The sequence below is a fragment of the Mauremys mutica genome, chromosome 2 (genome assembly GCF_020497125.1).
Source record: "Mauremys mutica isolate MM-2020 ecotype Southern chromosome 2, ASM2049712v1, whole genome shotgun sequence".
NCBI lineage: Eukaryota > Metazoa > Chordata > Testudines > Geoemydidae > Mauremys > Mauremys mutica.
This window is the reverse complement of record NC_059073.1, coordinates 4993787-5013110: the sequence shown is the minus strand read 5'-3', so window position 1 is coordinate 5013110 and position 19324 is coordinate 4993787. Positions and strand designations below refer to the sequence as shown.

The window sequence follows — 19324 nt, the reverse complement described above, 5'->3', positions numbered from 1 at the left end:
GGACAAACCCCTGCCAGGGCTGGTCTAGGGTTCCTCGGCCCTGCCCCACCACGGGAGGGATGAAGTCCGTGGCCTCTCCAGGCCCACGTTTCTGTCACTGTGGGCTGTGGCCATGGGTTATCCGCACTGTCTCTCCCTGCCCCATTGCAGCAGAGCTGCCCAGCTACCCAGGGACGGCCCAGTGACCCACCACCATGACCCCTTGGTAGGGTGACCAGGTCTCCGGGTTTGGACTGGAACACCCGGTCCAAAAGGGATCCTGCTGGTTCGAGCCATTGAATGTCCGGGTTGCGCAGTGTCGCAGCGGGGCTGGCAGGCTCCCTGCGGACCGCGCGGCTCCTGGGTCAGGAAGCAGCCGGCATGTCCGGCTCCTAGCCTGAGGGGCTGCCGGGGTGGGGGGTCCACGCACTGCCCCGCCCCCCACCCTCAGGCGCAGGGCGAGATGGGATGAGGGGGGGATGGGAGTGCAGGGGGTGGGATGCAATGGGGGGCGCGGGGGGGACGCAGTAAGGGGGATGGGACTACATCTCCCAGCATGCTTCGTCCGCGGAGCTTCGCTGGAGTGTGGCTGGGACTACATATCCCGTGGTGCCGCGGGGCGGTTACGGTGGCCGGGAGGCGGAGCCGGGCGGGGCGTGCTGGAGGGGCGTGGCCGGGACTACATATCCCGTGGTGCCGCGGGGCGGTTACGGTGGCCGGGAGGCGGAGCCGGGCGGGGCGTGCTGGAGGGGCGCGGCGAGCAGCTCACGCAGCCCGGCGGGGGCCCCGCAGAGCCAGGCATGGGGGAGCGCGGCGCGGGCGGCTCCCGCCGCAGGAGGTCCGGGCCCCGGCGGCCCAGCGCGGGCAGCCCGGCCGAGGGGGAGCCCGAGCGGGAGGCGGAGCCGCCCCGGGGGGGGCCGGAGCGGGCAGCGGAGCCCCCCGCCGAGAGCGACCCCGACAACTGCGGGGACTTGAGGTAAGGGGGGGCCCCCGGCAGCCCGCCCGTCCCCGCCCCCCGGGGGGGGGCCCCCGGCAGCCCGCCCGTCCCCGCCCCCCGGGGGGGGGCCCCCGGCAGCCCGCCCGCCCCCGGGGGGGGGGGCCCAGCAGCCCGCCCGTCCCCGCCCCCGGGGGTGCTGTGCACGGGGGGTGGGGGCCCCTGAGCCTGTGTCTCCCCTTCCCCTATGGGGCCCCTGAGAGCCCGGCCCCCCCAGGGGGCTCCTGTAGCTCGGGTCCCCCGGGGGTGCTGTGCACTGGGGGGGGCTAGGGCCTCCTATAGTCTGGTCCAGGCCCCTGTAGCCTAGGAGGAGCTCCCCTTTGCCTGGGTCCATGACCCCCCCCCGTGTTCCTTTGGGCCCAGGTGCCCAGGGGGTTCCCCCCTTGTGGCCCCTTCCAGCTGGGGTGATCTGGCCTCTCTCCCAGCAACGGGACAGACTTCAGAGCCCACACCTAGTGCTGCCCCTACATACCTGTCCCTGCCCCCCACCCTGGGAGCTGTGGGGGAGATGTTTGTGAGCCCTCGTACCCCATAGTCTGGATCCCACCTAGCTGGAGTGGTGTGACCGTGTTAACTCTTGACCCTAACGATGTCCAAGGCTGTCTGTGCAGCGTAGCTGCAGTTATATGTCTGACTCACACAGTTGTGCTGCCAGCGCAGAGAACTGTGCGTGCAGATAAGCCCCGAGCATGGTTCAAAGAGCAATTCCCTCTGCACAGACCAGGTCTGTCCCCGTGCTCTGACTTGATTACACCAGTGGTGCACGAAGGTGTAGTGAGTGTCTCATCCACTTGGCTTCCGCTTGTTTTATGCCCATATTTCTAATCTGGCTCTTGCACAGGACGCTACATTAAGAGGAGTGGCCAATGCACATCCCCTGCCCTCTGCTCCAAGGGGAGAGTGCTGCGGCTGTGTAGGGTTGGTGAGGGGGGAGAGGCGGGGAAGGGGGGCGGCCCTATAAACGGGGAAGGATTAGCATTGTAAAGGAGGCCGGCCCTGACTCCTGAGGCCTCACCCTGTTGCCATTTATCATCCCTTTGTTTACCTTTTCTGCCAGTTTCAGGCCACATGGAAACACTTGTATCTAGGCCAACTTGAGTGAACTTCCCTGGCAGGGATCTTGTGACATCGTATCAAACGCTGCCCTGGAACAGGGTTCCTGCCTTGCTCCTGCTGGCGGCTGGTTTGTCGCCTGGGGGAGGTAATCCCAGTCCTCAGGCAGGAGGGATTTGCTATGGGTTCCCAGGCTCTAAAGTGGATCTTAATATGGGGCTGGTTTCTTGGGACTGCACCTGGAGAGCTACAATCCCGTAATGTGGTGGCGTTTTGAGAGCATCCTTGGTGTGTTTATAACATCCCCTCATGCGAATCAGCACTTGTAACCAGGGAAGAGAAATGCACATTGACTGGTCAACTTTCCACGGCCATCTGAGAGCCTCTCGGGGGCTGCACTGGCTGAGTGCAGTTGTATGACGGGGTTGCTTGTGATGGTGGGGGACAGGGCTCTGCAACCCTGGGGCTCTCTTCCAGTGTCTGTCTTGTGTTCCTAAAGCTCATGCTTCAGGGTTTCAGCCAGCCATCAGCAGGGGTCAGGAAGGGATTCCCCTCCTCCCCCCAGTGTATTCTGAGAGTTTCTGCTTTCTCTGAAGCATCAGAGAAGGCCATGGCAGGAGGTGGGACATTGGGCAGGGTGAGTCAGGGCTCTGAGCTGGCACCAAGCCTTCTCTTGCTGGTTCTGGCTCACATGCCAGGGTCTCCCTGATCTATACGTGGGCAGGGGTGTGTCATTGTCCTGTGTCGCGCCCCCCTCCCCCCTGGGTCAGACTGACAAGGACCATGGGGGGTGGTTGCCTTCCCCTGCAGCGTGTGGGTCACTTGCCAGGATTAGCTGGGTGCAGCTCACTGAATCAGTCCCCTGCCATTGCAGCGCCTTGGGCACCAGTGCCCCATGGTCCCTGCTGTTCTCTGCCTGTGGCACACACCAGTCCAGTGTGCCATGGGTCTCCTCTCCACAGCTGGGTTTAGTGTGTGGGTGCTGGTGGCCTGTGGCGTGCAGGTCAGACTAGGGGATCTGGTGGTCCTGTCTGGCCTGAACCTCTGCCTCTAAACCCCCTGATAGCGAGACCAGCACCGTGAGCACCCCACACTAAGTGACTTTGCTCCCTTATCTTGCTGGTTGCGAAGTTCGACCCTCTAGGGCAGGGATCAGCAACCTTTCAGCAGTGCTGTGCCGAGTCTTCAGTTATTCACTCTGATTTAAGGTTTCATGTGCCAGTCATGCATTCTAACATTTTTAGAAGGTCTCTTTCTGTAAATCTATAATATATAACTAAACTATTGTATGTAAAGTAAATAAGGTTTTAAAAATGTTTAAGAAGCTTCATTTAAAATTTAAATTAAAATGCAGAGCCCCTGGACCGGTGGCCAGGACCTGGGCAGTGTGAGTGCCCTGAAAATCAGCTCATGTGCTGCCTTCGGCACCCGGGCCATAGGTTGCCTACCCCTGCTCTAGGGTGTTCTGTGAATTCACTAGTTGGGGGGCAGGGCGCGAGGGGTTCCCAAACTGTTTGCTGGCATAACCCCGTTTAAATGAACGGTTTCCTTCCAGGACCCCAGACAGCATGGATGATGCCAGTTTTTGCTCTACAAAATGGCATCCTCCACTCAGTGTGACCTCGTACCTTTAGTGCACGTGAGGTCGCACTGTGTGGAGAATGCTCTACAAAACGGCATCCTCCGTGCATTGGGGCCTTGCACGTACCAGGCACGTGAAGTCACGCTGTGCGGCGCAAACTGGTGTCCTCTGCCCACGAGATTGCTGTGACGCCCGTTTGGGGTCCTGCCCCACAGCTTGGGAAATGCTGTAGAGACCCCAGAGCGCTGGGTGCTGTAGATATGCCTGACATTGCATGACAGGAACGGCAAGGCTCCCGGCGCGGTCCTGACTCTGCCGACTGGCATGCCTGCCCTCTCCTCTCTGCCTCGCGGAGCATTCAGCAAAGCCAGGAATGAGCAGCAGCATCCTGGGAGGTGCCAGCAAGGCTGGATTTGTATCTTGAATGTCTCCAGGATTCTCCGAGCTGGTCTGTCAACAGCGATTTCAAAAGTTCTTTCCTCGCTGTACAAATCCAAGCTGCTGGCGGCTTGGGCATCTCGTCTCCCCCTTGTGGCCTGGCACAGTCGTACCAGCCGTAGGCCTTCCTGGGGTGGGGCCCCCAGCATGTCAGCTACTGTACACGTCCCCTCCACGCTGGTCTCGTAGTCCTGTCTCCCACCTGGCACGGGTCTAATGCCTCTACTCCACCCTCTTTCTGGGAGAAGGGAGTTTGCTGGCTGAGACAGGGGTACGAGCCAATCGAGTGGCGGGGGGAGTCACTCTTGCCCTGAAGCAGAAATGCCAGCAGTGATTAAGGCCCTGTCTCTTCACAGTTAGTGCCAGGGAGGGAGCGTGGGGAGGTGCAGTCTCAGAGCCCACAGGAGCTGGAGATTTTTCAGAGGGAGCATGAGCCAGGAGAGTTGCTCAGCTGACGTAGGTGAGTTGCCTGCTGGAGGCTGATAATAGAACCCAGCGTGTGAGACTTGCTGCCAAATCTGGAGCGCAGAGAACAAAAGCACATGACGGTGTCTGCTGCTTAATCTTGGTCCCAAGCAAACTGACTCATGTGCGTGAGCCGAGCTGAAGGTCTGGGATCCGTTCCACCTGGAGACGGCCGTTGCATTGCTGGAGCTAACTGCTGACAGTATTGCCGAGAGGCTGCAGCCTGGATCAAGGCCCCACTGTCTCAGCATCAGCCAGCCTCTGCTCTGAGCTCAGGCTCCTCTTTAGACTGGAGAGAACAAGTGAGTCCCGCCTGGAGGGAGGACAAGTGGCCACGTAGTGACTAGCCAGGGCCGGCTTTAAGCCAATTCCACCAATTCCCCCGAATTGGGCCCAGCGCCTAAGAGGGCCCCGCGCCCAGTGAGAATCCCTTCCCTGGCTAGAGACGCCTTTTTAATTTTTACTCACCCGGCGACGCTCTGGGTCTTCAGCAGCACTTCGGTGGTGTCTCCTTCACTTGCTCTGGCTCTTTGGCGGCACTTCGGCGGCAGGTCCTTCAGTGCCGCCGAAGACCTGGAGCGAGTGAAGGACCCACTGCCGAAGTGCCACCAAAGACTCAGAGCACCTCCCGTTGAGTACAAGCCCCATGTGGTGGTGGGGTTTTTTTTTTTTTACATGTGGGGTTTTGGTTTTTTTGTCATCCCTGCTGGGGCCCTGCCAAAACTGTTCGAATTGGGCCCCACACTTCCTAAAGCCGGCCCTGTGACTAGCCATGTGTACAGCTCGCCGCTAGCCTTCTGAAGGATTCCAAAACCCGTCTCCCCGCCCCCTGTCACTGCAGTGTCTGAACCGCACACCCTTTCTTGGCTTTCTTCCCCCACGTAGGGCAGGGCAGGGCGGTTACCCTAGTGTGCCTATGGGGAGCTGAGACTTGCCAAAGGTCACCCACTGCCTGTGGTGAGGAGGGGGATTGAACCCCTAGTCCTAGTGCCTGCACCCCTGGGCCATCCCTTGCCTCCCACTTTAATGGCTGGAAGCCCGTATGGTTGTGGTGTTGTGGAATGAACAGGTGAGACACCTGCCAGGGATGGTCTGGTTATTACTTAGTCCTGCCTTGATTTCCGGGAACTGGACCAGCTGACCCCTCGAGGGCCCTACTGGTCCTACGCTTCCGTGAGTCTTCGTGGCTCACTTCATCTGCCAGTGATGTGCAGCCTCCTCAGGGGTGCTGCATGATGGTGTTAAACAGCATAGTGGAACACAGTAAAGAATCCCACATCCAAATGAGACTGTGAGGGGGTGTGTCGTAGGGTTGGGGGAGTAACAGGATTGGCGTTTCCCTGGGAATTCAGGGAGAGACCCTTCCCTTTATGGATTGCCATGGGATCTCTCAACACTGGTCAGAACTGCTGTTTCCTCATCGGAAAGATGGCAGTGGTAGCAGTGCAGTGCAAAGAACACATGCTGTGATGCTGGTTTGAAGTCCCCTGCGGCTCTCAAGGATCAGTGCTCCCCTGATGCAGCAGGTTGCTGCTTCGCACAGGCGCTGATGGAGTCGCAGTGCAAGGTGGGACATGGCATTTACGTGAACCGCAGCCTGCAAAGGGGTCATAGTGCTTGTGGCACTGCAAGGGTTGGTTTTTGTAAGCCACAGGCTTGGCTGGCTCCTGCTCTGCAGGCACATGGCCTATAACCTGTTTTCTCCTGGTGGCTGGCCGGCCACTTCCTGCTCTGGTTAGCTTGGAGAGCAGCCCCCTTTTCGGGCAGGCTCAGGTGCAGCACCTGGGGGCAAGATTGAGCGGAATCCACCTCCCTTGCCCAAGGTGCTGCTCCTGCTCCGCTGCCTGAGGAGTCAGTTCCCCGCTCTGGGGAAGGAGGAGATGCCCAGGCAGTGTCCCCTGGCTTTGCTAGGGAGGAACAGGGGCCAGGACTCTGCCCTCCCCCCTGTGCTGTGTGGAGGAGGACGACGACGACCCCAGGGGGGTGAGGAGCAGCCAAGCCTCCAGGGGTCACAGTCTGGCACTCAGTGGTGCTGGGGTTAGTGGTAGAAGGGGAGCAAAGTGTCTGCAGCAAAGCCCAAGTGATGGAAATATACCGTGCAGGGGGCTTGTCAGCTGGCTAAGCACAGCTCCTCGTGCAGCCTGCCTGGCTAGAGGCAGCCCAACTGCTAGCGAGAGGAGTGCCGGGGATAAGGCCATTTCTTCAGCGTGTCACTTTCTCTGCCTGTCTGGGGCTAGAAATGCTGGGGTGGGGCAGGAAGGTGTGTGCGTGTGCCCCCTCTCTGACTGGCCACTGGAGAAGTGGCCCTAGGCAGGAACTGAGCCAGACGTTTGTGGACTGGCTAGAGCTGGGCTGGGAAAGGCACTGGGATGCTCTCTGACCCCAGTCAAGGTGCAGGCGGGCAGAGCTGCGCGCTCCGCTCAGAGCTAAGCAGGGTGGATTTGATTAAATCATGACTGAAATCACTAGTCAGGAGCAGCACTTGGGAGCTGGGTTCCCGCTCCAGGCAAAAACCTGCAGCTCCACTGCTCCAGAGCTGCTCCACGCTCCAGCTCCGGGCTTTGCTCCAAAGCCCTGGTCAGGAAGACTCGATTTAACCTCTAAATATTAATGATTAACCTGTTGAACTGGAGATATTTATGAAGTCATTGGGAGGTGAACGATCAGCTTCAATTACCTTTGGTAAATGAAATAACCAATCATTCATTTTCTGAAATAGCTGTAAAACTAATCTGAAAAGTTTTCAGAATAAATCACTTTTAAAATGTATAGTGTGTACCTTCTAAAAATAAACCCTACATCCGAGTTGTGAGGAACGCATTACAGTTATACCAACCAACAAGAATGCACTTTTATAGAAATCCATGAATTTCCTTGCCATGCTGTATTAGGAGGAGAACATCACCAGACAGACATTTAAATTGTTTTATTTAACTAAAACAATGTTATGTATTCTGGATTTTTTCCACAGCAAACATACAATATTTTAACAAAACAAGCATATGAATTTTTGAATTTAGCTAAACATTCAAGTTTTTAAATAGGTTTGTTAAAGAATTTTAACAAATAGTTAAATTAAATATTTAAAAACATTTTTTAAATTGACTGTCAGCCCAGTCAACTGAGAAACTTAAAATATTGGCTTCTGCATCTAACTCAGTCGTCTTCACCTTCATTTTCCTGTTTGTTCATAATCTGGAAAAGAAAAACAAGCTTTCCTGCTTTTTCAGGTCCCAAATGATTTCTCAGTTTGGAATGAATTAGTGCAAAGGAAGAAAATATTCTTTCTACACCGGCAGAAGAAGCTACTGCTGTTAAAAGTGAGATCATCACTTCAACAGTCGTCTCTGAATCCACGTACTGAAGTGACTTCCACCAGTTCACTGCTGTGACTTTCTTTAAAATATCAGCAAACACATTTCTTGAATGGTTCTTATTCCCAAACTGGGTCTCTTTTACAGCCTGCTGCCAGCATAGGCTTTCCCTTCTAGTGAGAGAATGGTCTGGCAGATCTCAAATCAGTGAAGGCTACACTCAGAAAGACCTCAAGACTTCTGGAATATGCTGCTCAACCAGTTTCACTTTTGTTTCTACTGCCCATCCCTCCCTTCTCACATTTATCTCCAGACTTCTTCTCCTTGTCCGGATCTATTCCGCCACCAACGATCTTCTAGTCCAGTGGTCCCCAAGCTTTTCCATGGGGCGGGTGCCAGATGACTAGTGGCCAAGGACCGTGGCCGCTGGACAAGCAGCCGCTGAAATGCCACTGTGAAGCAATGATGTCAAGAGGCGTCGCTGCTGAAATTCGGCAGGATTTTGGCGGTGGCACTTCTTGGCATTGCCACGTTTCGGCGGCTGCTTGTCCAGCGGCCAGTAGGCGGGCGCATGTGGATGCCCCGGCGGGTGCCGCATTGGGGACCCCTGTTCTGGTCACTGAACTCTTTGAAACTTTGCACTTTTAGAGAGAGGTAAGGGATTGACTCTGTGTACACACATTTGCAGAGGGACCATAGGGTTGAGGTCTGTTATTTCTCACCTCTGTATATTTATTTAAAAACTCTTTTGTTAACAAGCATGTTTTGTCTGGAGATGCAAATTCACAGTTTGAGAACTGCAAAACTAAACCTCTCTGGTATCTTCTAGACTGAGCACTGAGTCCCATTGGGGAGATAGAAAGGTTATTTAGGTTAATCTGTCCAGAAGCCTGTGGAACCTCATAAGATTGGGTCCCTAATCCACGAACTATTGGAACTTGTTTACAAAACTTTCCTTAAACATTACCTGGATATTTGTCTCGTACTGTAGAATTAGAATTGATAACCCCTATTCCATGGTGATACCTTTCAGCTCTAACGTACATGAATTAAAACATCTTTAGATAAGTTTTTCCTCAAATCTGATTTTAAATTTTAAAAAATCCAATTTTATTGGTTTTGTTTCACAAAGAATGTGATTTGTATCCCCCCGGTGCTAAGTGAGCTCCGGTCCCCTGCCTTGGGCACAGCACGCAAGGCTAACGAGAATCCTGTGCTCCCCATGAGTTACGGGTGGCAAAGGGCTAAGGGGTGGTCAGACTTCTTCTTTTGGCAGGGCCGGCGCTGCCTTGGGGGAACGAGTGAAGGGTAGGGAGGGAGCCATTTCTGCAGAGCCGCCTTCAGAGGCATCCTGTGGCATCCCCCCGACAGCAGGAGCCCCCTGCTGTTAAACGCTGCGGCGCAGACGGCTGTTGTCTAGCCAGGAGAGACACTTCTCCTGTGTTATGATCAAAAGAACATCACTTGGTTTGATCAGCGGGTGCAGAGGCTGCTCTTTCTCTGAGGATTACAGGGAAGCCTCCGCCGTGGAGAGCAAGTCCCAGCCAGGAAGGATGTAGAAGGAGAGGAGTCAAAACCCTGCTGGAAGCTGCAGTGCTGAGGCTGGCCACTGACTTTCTAGCCTGGTGTGGGGTGAGGGGTCCTTAATCTTCTTGCTCGGACAGTCCAGAAGAGACCCTGCCCTGGACTTGGCCTCTCACTATAGTTCAGGGTTCTTAATCCCATCCCCACCTGATTGAGCCAGGAAGGTACAAACACTCCTGGGGCGTATCCCAAGTGCTGCCGTAGAATGTGGACACAGGCGATTAAAGGTGGCGTGTCTGTCACAGGACACCTGGGTTCCACTTCAGCTGACTCCGAGCAAGTCCTTTACCTCTTGGCTTCGGTTCTTAAGGACCAGACGCAGCTCTAGCAATGTCAGTTCAGTCTGACTGCATTGTGTCTAAAATAGCAACCCCAGTGTGCACGAGGCTGGTCGGCCGGCCGGCTGTAAGAGAGGTCCCTTCAGTACAGTCAGCACAAGCCTCCTGTCCCTCACTACGGTGACTCCCCAGACACAGCGGCAAATCTCTCCCTCCTCCCTGACCTCACTGCCGCCCCCGCTCAGCCTTTCCTGCCCTGGCTCTAGCTCGCGGGGGTTAGCCTGCTGCTGCCGGAGAAAATTGAGTGTCTAAATTTGGTGCCTAGAAATGATTCAAACCACTTCTAATTTCAATGGAAAACCCTTGCAGGGATCTAAAGTGGCTGCCACTCCTCGCTGCTGTGTCCTAGACCCACAGTGGTGGCTCTGGGTGTCTGTTACGAAAAGGCAAGTCTGCATCTGGCCTCTGCCAGTGCAGCGGGGGGCCTGCTGTCTGCCTTCCCGCAGACCCTGGCTGTGTGCATCACTCCCCAGCCCTGGATGAGGAGAGAGCGGGCGGCTGCCTAGCATTCATATGCAGAAGAGTTCCTGAGTGTTGGACCAGGAAACGGGCGAGCAGGATCGAACGGCACAGACCCGAGTCTGAACTCCCAGCAGCCGGCGCTCTGACTTGTCTGGCTGTCTCCTCGTAAGAGGCTCAGCAGGGCCCTTAGCGGTGGGGAAACTCGGTGGGATATCGCTGCCTTGATCCTGGGATAATCCCAGCTCAAGTACTCCTAGGTAAGGGGATACAGAAGCCTGTTCCCGGCCAATCTGGCCTGGGCTGAGACCTGATGCCACATTCTGGCCCCAGCTGAGCGTAAAACCCCTGTGTCTGGCCAGGTACATGCCATGAGCAGGATTTTCAGCTCCCTGGTGTCCCCTGGGCAGGTGCCGTCACTGGCTCCCAGTCTGATTACTTGTGCAAGCACAAGTGCCTCTAGCGGCTGCTTCTCGTCCCACTCTGACCCTGGCTGTGCCGTCCGCTTTGGAATTCCTGGCTCTCTGCCGCCCAGTCCCATGCCAATGCTGTGCCAGCCCAGAGTGCACCATCCACCTGGCAGGCACACCGTGGCCCCGAGGGGAGGGCCATTCGCCCACCACGAGCGGTTACCCTAGTTAAATGCTGCACCCATGTGAAAGCCGGGCCTCTTGCACCCTGTCCGCACGACTCAAACAAGCCTTGCAGTCTCCCGGGGCCTTGAATCCACACGATACCACCTCGGGGGTCTTCCAGCTGCATGGACCTGTTTGAGATAATGCCTGGAGGAGGGGTCTGGCTGCTCCCTGCTGCTGCAGCCACATGTATCGACTGGTACCACCGTACTCCCCTAGGACCTGTCACGTGTGGCCATGTATCCTGGTCCCTGCAGCAGCTCCCTTGGGTGGTGCACGCCTGCTCTGCAGCATGGTGTCGGCACTAGCAGCAGTGTGCGTGCGGATCACTAACACTAGGGGTGAGACTCCTCCCGGGGGGAGGGAATAGCGAGCTCTGCCCAAGCTCTGGGTGGTCTGTGCCCAAGCCTCCCCCGAGCCCAGCACTGGTGTGAACGGGGCTCTCCCTGCTCTGGAGCAGGCTGACAGCCAGTGAGTGGGAAGGGTCTTGCTCCTGCTGGCTAGTGGCACAGTCCCCTCCCCGGCCCGCTCCGGAATGGCTCCTGAGGCTGGCCAAGAGGCTTAACTCAGTAGCTTAAGAGGTTGTGATTAATGTTCAAGTAACAGACTCCTTGCTTAATCTCTGGGTGTCGGTAACGTTGGACAGGTTACGCGGGGGACCGATTGTGTATGGGGTGGAGAGGGAGTGAGGTGCTTGGCCATGGGCCGCTGCCCCACTGCGTGGAACTGGCTGTCTCTGAACCCCCTGGCGGAGGCGGCTCAGAAACCAGCACCCGGCTGTGCTGTTTGCTCAGCTCTCTGGCGCTGGCGACTCCTGCAGCGACCGGCGCGAGCACGGTGCTGCGTCCTGTTCTGTGGCAGCTCTTGCGGAGTATCCAGGCACTTTCCCGCTGTGCACTTAGCAGGGTGACGGATCTGCCTGTGTTCTCGCTCCCCAGGGGAGCAGGGTGCACCACGCCAGGTCTCTCTCGGGTAGAGATTTTGCTGTCTCTGCTGCGCTGTCTCTCAGCAGAGGTCTGGCAGGCAGCAGCCCGAGCAGAAGGTGGGGAGGCTTGGGCTGGCCCTTAGTTCCTGAGGGGAGTTCGTTCCGCTGTCTGGAGCAGGTCCTGGAAAGGCTGCAGCTCCTGGGAGAGCCCCATGGCGCCAGAGGAGCCCGTTGTCAGCCCCTCTCGTCCCACACCTTGGGGCTCTCTGGAGCTGTCTACACAGTAAAGAACCACCCGCGGCTGGGCCGGGCTCCTGGGGCTCGGGCTGTGGGGCTGTTTCGTTGCTCTATAGACGTCTGGGCTTGGGCAGGAGCCCAAGCTGAGGGACCCTCCCAGCTCACTGGACCTGGAGTCCAGGTCCCAAGCCCAGCCATCTCCACTGCAGTGAAACACCCCCCCCCCCCCCGCGGCATGGGCCAGGGGCAGCTGTGCAGACAGACCCTTGGCTGTGCCGGGCTCAGGGTCTAGTCCCGAACTCTGCAGCAGAAACCGTGCCAGGTTCTCCCACACCTGCCCGCTGCGGTGCCTGTGAGCCCCCAGGGCCCGTCCATCCTGGGGGTGACCAGCTGCCCCAGTAGAGCGTGGACACTCCACCGAACGGGGACCCACTGGCCATCAGATGGCAGCTGTCAGGCTGCCCCGGCGTGGCCCAGATTCCAGCCTGTGGGGCTGGCACAGGGGCTCCGACGTGCAGGAAGGCAGACGAGAGACCTGCTGGGGTCTCCTGGCCTCCGAGTCTGACTTGTGAAAGTCTAAACATTTTGTGTCCATTCCTCCAGCTTCCTGGTCCCCCCACTCCTGGGGCTCCCTGGTGTGACTAGCTCTGGGGTCCCTGGCCTGCCGGGCCGCGTGTGGCCAGCTCTCGTACCGGCTGGGCCATGCCAGGACTCCCTCGCCCTGCACACGAGCAGTGGCTGTAGTGGTCACCGGCTGGCCTGGGGGCTGGCAAATGAGAGGGTGATGCCCCAGCCAGTCTTGCTAGGACATAACCTGCCAGCAATCAAAGCTGGAGCTGCTGGGGGCTGGAGCCTGGGGTGGGAGGGGCTCCTGTGGGTCCTCGCCTGTCACTGGGACTGGTATAATCTGCTGGGATCTCTGACTTCTCTCGCCAGGTGTCACAAGGTGCAGGAGTCTCTGCTCAGCTCCTCCAGCGGGTACAGCAACTACCGGGGCATCCTGAACTGGTGTGTGGTGATGCTGGTGAGTGTGAGCAGTGCCTGGGCCTTCCGCACGGGGGCCGGGGCCAGGTTCTCCCCACCATGCGGGGGGTTACTCATCCAGGGTGCTGAAGGCTGGCGTCCCTGCTGGGGGCCGGGGCCAGGTTCTCCCCACCGTGCGGGGGGTTACTCAACCAGGGTGCTGAAGGCTGGCGTCCCTGCTGGGGGCCAGGGCCAGGTTCTCCCCACCGTGCGGGGGTTACTCATCCAGGGTGCTGAAGGCTGGCGTCCCTGCTGGGGGCCGGGGCCAGGTTCTCCCCACCGTGCGGGGGTTACTCATCCAGGGTGCTGAAGGCTGGCGTCCCTGCTGGGGGCCGGGGCCAGGTTCTCCCCACCCTGCGGGGGGTTACTCAACCAGGGTGCTGAAGGCTGGCGTCCCTGCTGGGGGCCAGGGCCAGGTTCTCCCCACCGTGCGGGGGTTACTCATCCAGGGTGCTGAAGGCTGGCGTCCCTGCTGGGGGCCGGGGCCAGGTTCTCCCCACCGTGCGGGGGTTACTCATCCAGGGTGCTGAAGGCTGGTGTCCCTGCTGGGGGCCAGGGCCAGGTTCTCCCCACCCTGCGGGGGTTACTCATCCAGGGTGCTGAAGGCTGGCGTCCCTGCTGGGGGCCGGGGCCAGGTTCTCCCCACCGTGCGGGGGTTACTCATCCAGGGTGCTGAAGGCTGGCGTCTGGACCTCCGGCACCTGCTCCTCTGGGCGTTAATGCCCAGACCGACACGCTGGCTGTCGCTCCCTGTCTCGTGCAAGGAGCTGGCCAACTGCTCTGCTCCAGGAGAGCCATGAGCCAGCCAGACACTGCCCCTGTACCAGCCTAGCCCAGTCCTCGCTGCAGGGCAGCTCGAGACCAAACTGCACCCAAGGGGGTAGCAGCAGCAGGGCCGTGATGGGGCCTGGCTGCACGCTGGGCTCCCCACGCTCTGTGCCCAGGAGCAGTTGGGCAGCTGAAGGTCTCCACCTGCAGCCCAGTTGCAGAGCTCGTTCGGGGGAGTTGTGACCCCACCCCCAGCTGTGGGTCTGCAGCCAGGACAGGTGCCCCGGGGTGCTGGTTAATCTGGAGTCTGGGTTTAATTTGATTTGCCTGGGAAGGGAGCGGAGGAGACTTGGCGGCAGCAGAGCCGCGCTCTGTGGAACTCGCTCTTGCTCGTGGCACGGAGCTGCGGATGGTGGCAGAGCTGTCGGGCAGCAAGGGGCAGCCCTGTCCCTGGCAAGGGGCCCTGTCTCGTATTTCCTGCTGGCCCAGTGCACTAGTGAGCACTCCACTCCGACCTGCTGCCACCCTCCCTGCCCCAGCGTCTCCTCCCTGGGGGCTGGTGGAACTGCCCCGGGCTCTGCAATGGGCACAGCTGTCTGCACCTGCCTCAGCACCCGCCTGCCTCTCTGCCCCGGCAGCGTGAGGCACACGGCCCCAGTGGCCTCCAGGACACCTGCAGCAGGGCCTCTGACTCAAACTGGACCCAGCTGGGATCCAAGGACCACGACTGGACCCAGTGGCCGTGCCTGAGCCAGCCTGGCACATGCCTGCACAGACCCTTCGCCGGCAGATCCGCTCCCTGGGTGCCCTGCCTCCTGTGACCCGAGGCAGCACCCGCGAGCCTGGCCGAGCAGCCCGGCTGGATTCTGCTCTGGGCATCCATGGACTTGTTTGCCCCCGGAGGCAGTGACACCAGTCGGGCAGGAGGCGCCGCAGGGACCTGGTCTCCTGCTGGCCCCTTTGCTAGGAGAAACGCTTGTTGACTGAAGGCCTCTGACCCTTTCCAAAGGGGACTGGGGACGCTGGGATCTGCAGCACGGGCTGTGGCCTCTTATCTCCCTCATGACTCACGTCCTGTGCTGGCAGTGGCCCTTGTACGGCCTCTCTCCTGTGGTGCAAGCGCTCCGTCTAGACTGGGACACTGGAGCCTAGGGTGGGGGAGGGAAGAGGCTCCTGCTGGCTCTGGAAGTGACCCATGTGGCAGTCACGGAAACGCCTGCCTGTCAGCGCAGGGCCAGCAGTGGAGGCTGTTAACCCTCAGTTCCTCGGGCAGGTGAAGTCCCCACCACCGCTCTGGGGAGACGCCTGCGGTGCAGGCCCAGGTGTGGGGTGGGAAGCTGCAGAACCCTGCCAGCCAGGGCCAGGGCCGACTCCAGCGACCCATGGCCCTGGGCTGGGCAAAGCTTCCCCCCGCCCCCAGCCCCCGTCTGGGGCTGCACAGAGACCTGACCGACCCCTGTCCTGAGGCCTGGAAGGTGCCGTATTGACCCGCGTGGCGGGCGTGTGGCCTGTGAGACCCCTGACAGCCAGCGGTTGTGGGGAGGCGGCGGAGCAGCGGCCTGAGGGGTCTCGCCTGGTGAAGGGGGGTGAGGCTCAAGCTCTTGCAGGGTTTGCCTGTCTCCATCTTGCCCCCCCAGCGCCCTGGGGCCAGTCAGCGCTCGCCCACAGCAGGCGCGTTGTGCTGGGCTGCTGGGTTCTCGGCAGCTCCCCAAGCTGCTGGCACAGCACCCGCCCCTGTTGCTCACTGCTCGGTGCCCTTTGGCTCGGCGCCCGCCTCCCGCGGGCTGCGGGGGAGTGCTGAGCTGAACCCTGACCAGCAGCAGGGTGGGGCTGGAGCTGCCGGCAGCGGGAGGGCGACTGTTAATAACCTGCCTTGGAGCTGCCACGTGGCTGAGTACGGCAGGTTCAGGCTTGTGCGGCAAGGCCCCTTTGTGGGGTTAGGAAACCGCCTGATGCTGCGGCTCAAAGCCGAGCCCAGGCAGGGAGAGCTCTGAGCCGAGCGAACGGGCAGGACTGAGCCGAGGGAACCTCTCCAGGCAATGAGCTGCACTGCAGATGCCCAGGGCCAGCGGCCAGGCTGCCGGAAGGGGCTGGGGGGTGGCTCTGAGGGCTGTGGTAGGAAGCAGCTGTCCTGTCCCAAGTCAAAACAAAGCGGGAGCAAGTGTGGGAAGAGGGTGTGAACTCCCCGTTGTGCGGTGGGGAGCATGTGACTCCCAAGCACAGGAAATGGAGAAACATGCGCTTGCTCAAAACTTCCTCAACTCCCGGGGTAGAACCCAGCCAGCCCCAGGGTCGCACACGCAGGGTCGGGCTGAAGTGCCATGTCTCAGGCACTGACAGACCAGCCAAGCCTCTGCTCAGTATGGGGCAGCCAGGTTCTATGGGGCTCAGAAATGCCCCAACCTGACTCCGGGGCCACATCTTCCCTTGGGGCTCTGATCTCGCTCAGCCACCTGCCCAGGAGCCAGCAAACACTGGTCCTGTCTCCCCACCTACGGGAGAGGGCAGGTCCCTGCCCCCAGAGGACAGCTGGACAGCCTGGTGTGCACCCTGTGACCTCAGCAGTGGTGCCGGTGACTTGCAGTGAACGCAGTGCGGGCTCCATCGAGGGGAGGGGACAGGGTGGGATCTGACTTGTATTGTGGCAGCCCCACCCTGCCATGCTGGGCACAACACAGCTGCACACGTGGCCTCTGCCCCCCAAGCTTGCAGTGAGACCCACTGGGGCCTGTTGGCTACTTAAACTAGTTGCCCTGTAAGCAGGGATTGTGCCACTCCCTTGGGCCTGACCCCCGCGCCCTGCGGAGCAGCCTCCGAGAGGCTCCACTGAGGGAGTCGGGAGCACTGGTGAGGCCAGGTTGGCGCCAGGGACAGACCCGTGGCCAGACACTGGGGTCCTGCCGGGCACGGGCTGAGCTTGCAGGGGCAAAGGCCTGTGTCTTCTGGGGGGTAGGGTGGGAGAAGCAGGGAGCCCAGTGACGTGCTCTGGGATGTCCCTTGGGGGTGAGTCGCTCTGAAGGGTCTAACCCCCCCCCCCCGTTCCCAGCTGAGCCTCCTGGAAGCCCTGTCCCTGCTGAGCTGAGCCCCTGTGTGGAATCCTCCCCCCTTTCCTTCAGGAGCCGAGCCCGGCGCCGCGTCCCCGTCGCTCCCTGAGTAACGCTGGCTCCTTCTCTTCCAGGTCCTGAGCAACGCCCGGCTCTTCCTAGAAAACCTCATCAAGTAAGTGCTGACCCCAGGGCCAGGCTGTGGGGCTGCTGTGGCTGGGCAGGGGCCGGCTGCAGACCCACTCCCACGGCAGAGTGGGACGGGACCCGATCACCTATGGCATGAGCAGCAGCGGCTGCTGAGTCAGCTGTTCAAGTTCTGTCACTAGCAGGGTCCCTTCAGACCCCTTCTCCCTGCCCGTGCTGAGCCCCACACCCCAGACCAGTCATGCCAGGTGGGGGCACTGCTCCCACCCCCGGGGCGGCTCTGCACACCGTGGGGGAATCAAGCTGGACTCTGGAGTGCCGCTCGTGGGCGGTGAGGTCTGACCGCGTTCCCACAGATACCTGGCGCGGGCCCAGTGAGTCCCCTCCCACCAATGCCCTGGCCGCTGCCCGAGGCCTCTCGGTAGCCCCCTCCCAGGGCTCGGGAGCCAGCCCTGCGCTAACCACGGCCACCTTGCACATGCTAAGGGCAGGGGTGCCACCCTGTGGTACTAACATGTACTGCAACTTCTGAAAGCGGCTTTCAAACCCTGCCTGTCAGGAGCAGGCCCCTGTCCCCGCCGGAGCTGGGAGCTCTGACAGTACAGGGATGGGCTTTCCTTCAATCTGCAGCTCAGGACGGGCCCGAGTGCCGCTCGGGCCTGTGAGTTCTCGTCCTGGGCCACTAGCAGCCAGCTGGTGCCAGGCCGCTTAGAGTCCCAGCATGGGTCTGCTCAGTCCCTCGTGCTGAGTGCGGGCTTGGAACGAGGCCTGGCCTGGCTAGCTAAGGCCGCCGCCGCCTCTGGGTGTTCCCGTGCCCATCCGCACTGTATGGGAGCCCACTGCAAACTAGCCCTGAGAGGGGCTCAGGTGGCCTGACACCAAGAGGAGTCCTGGGAGAAAAGCCAGCCCCTCTGAGCAGAGGGGAGAGCCCCTCCGCCCCCACTGCTCGCTAATCTGAGTGCTGACGAGTAACTGCAATGGCAGGAGACCTCGCCCTGGAGGGACCGAGCCCTGGGGCAGGGGTCCCTGGGGGGGACGTTCTGGGGATGCCGGCAGTGCGTCGCTCCTGCCCATTGTACGTGGGGCAGGGCTGTCTGGTCCATGTCTGGGGCTGGTGGGAGGGGGGAACCGCCCTCTGGACAGGGACCTGCTGCTGGCCGCTCCCTGCTCCTCCACGTGGGGACTCGAACCCATGTGGGCAGCCAGCCCCGTGCAGCACGTCAGGCGGGAGCTGCCCTCCAGCTCACCCGAGACGCGTTTCTCCTACAGATACGGGATATTGGTGGATCCGATCCAAGTGGTCTCCCTGTTCCTGAAGGACCCCTACAGCTGGCCCTCCTTGTGCCTTGTCATCGGTGAGTTTGCGAGATCCTGCCAGGGCTGAGCTGAGCTGGGCCCCTCGGGAACTGGCTGCCTCCTCTCCTAGCCGTGTGGAGCTGGGACAGGCCCGCCGGAGCCCCGGCCCTTCCCCAGCAGGCTAGGGCAGGGTGTGCCCTGCTGAGGGCTCTGTCCAGCCCCTCGGCAGCACCAGAGCTGGGGCTCTTGCTCCCCAGGGGTCACAGACTGACAGGAGGGGCTTCCCCCCGGGTCTAGCTGAGCCTGCCTGAGCCCAGGGCCTGCCCTTCGTTCACCAGGTGCTGCCAGCACTGGGAGCTGCTCCACAGAGCAGTCTGTGCCCAGACCCCAGACCCTGCTCTCCTGCCCAGAGCACCAGCAGGATTCGCTCCTCAGCCCGTGCTGCTTGCTGAGGTGTGAGCACTGGCCATTGCTAGTGCTCACCCGAGGGCTGGACCCTCCAGTTAACCCACCTGATCTTGCAGACGGGCTCCTCCACCTGCCTCCAGGCACTGAGCTTGGGCAAATGCTGCAAAAAGCCCAGTCGCAGGTAATTAGATCCTTGGCTAGTGGGGGGCAGCCTGGGGTCCGGGCCAGATGTGCCTTTAACCACGTCCAACTCAGACCTGCTCCTGGCGGCTGCACTGGGCTTCTCATCGTTCCTGGTCTGTCCCAGCTGTCCTGTCTTGAGCTGGCTGGGCTGGGAACCCATGTGCTCGCTGGGGTCCTTCACGGATACAAGGGAAGGTCCTGACCCAGGAGCTAATGTTGCCAGCTGGAGATCCGTCCCTAGGATGGGGGCGCGGGGTCTCCCGAGCATGGCCTGCAGGAGTGATGCAGGGGGCAAGCTCCTAGCCTCTGCCCCTCTCCTTGCTCAGCCCCCTCCTGCCTCCCCCGAGAGCAGAGCTGAGCGCTCGGACAAGCCCCAGCCCCTGTTCTGGGAGCAGGGGGACTCCAGGGGCGCTGTGAACTCTCACTGCATCGCTCAGTGCTGGCCTGCTGCC

General features: G+C 60.2%; 1 protein-coding gene across 2 annotated transcripts in view; it reads left to right on the top strand.

The window, feature by feature from the left end:
* Positions 1-703: 703 nt before the first annotated feature.
* DGAT1 (diacylglycerol O-acyltransferase 1) overlaps positions 704-19324 on the top strand; it is a 28516-nt gene continuing 9895 nt past the window's right edge. The window contains exons 1-4 of one of the 2 annotated variants that reach the window (XM_045005547.1): positions 704-955; positions 12940-13027; positions 16973-17013; positions 18255-18340. In XM_045005547.1, coding sequence (XP_044861482.1) covers positions 780-955; positions 12940-13027; positions 16973-17013; positions 18255-18340 — 391 coding nt within the window. In that variant the 5' untranslated portion in view covers positions 704-779. The remainder of the gene's footprint in view (positions 956-12939; positions 13028-16972; positions 17014-18254; positions 18341-19324) is intronic. The other variant, XM_045005546.1, reaches the window with a different exon arrangement.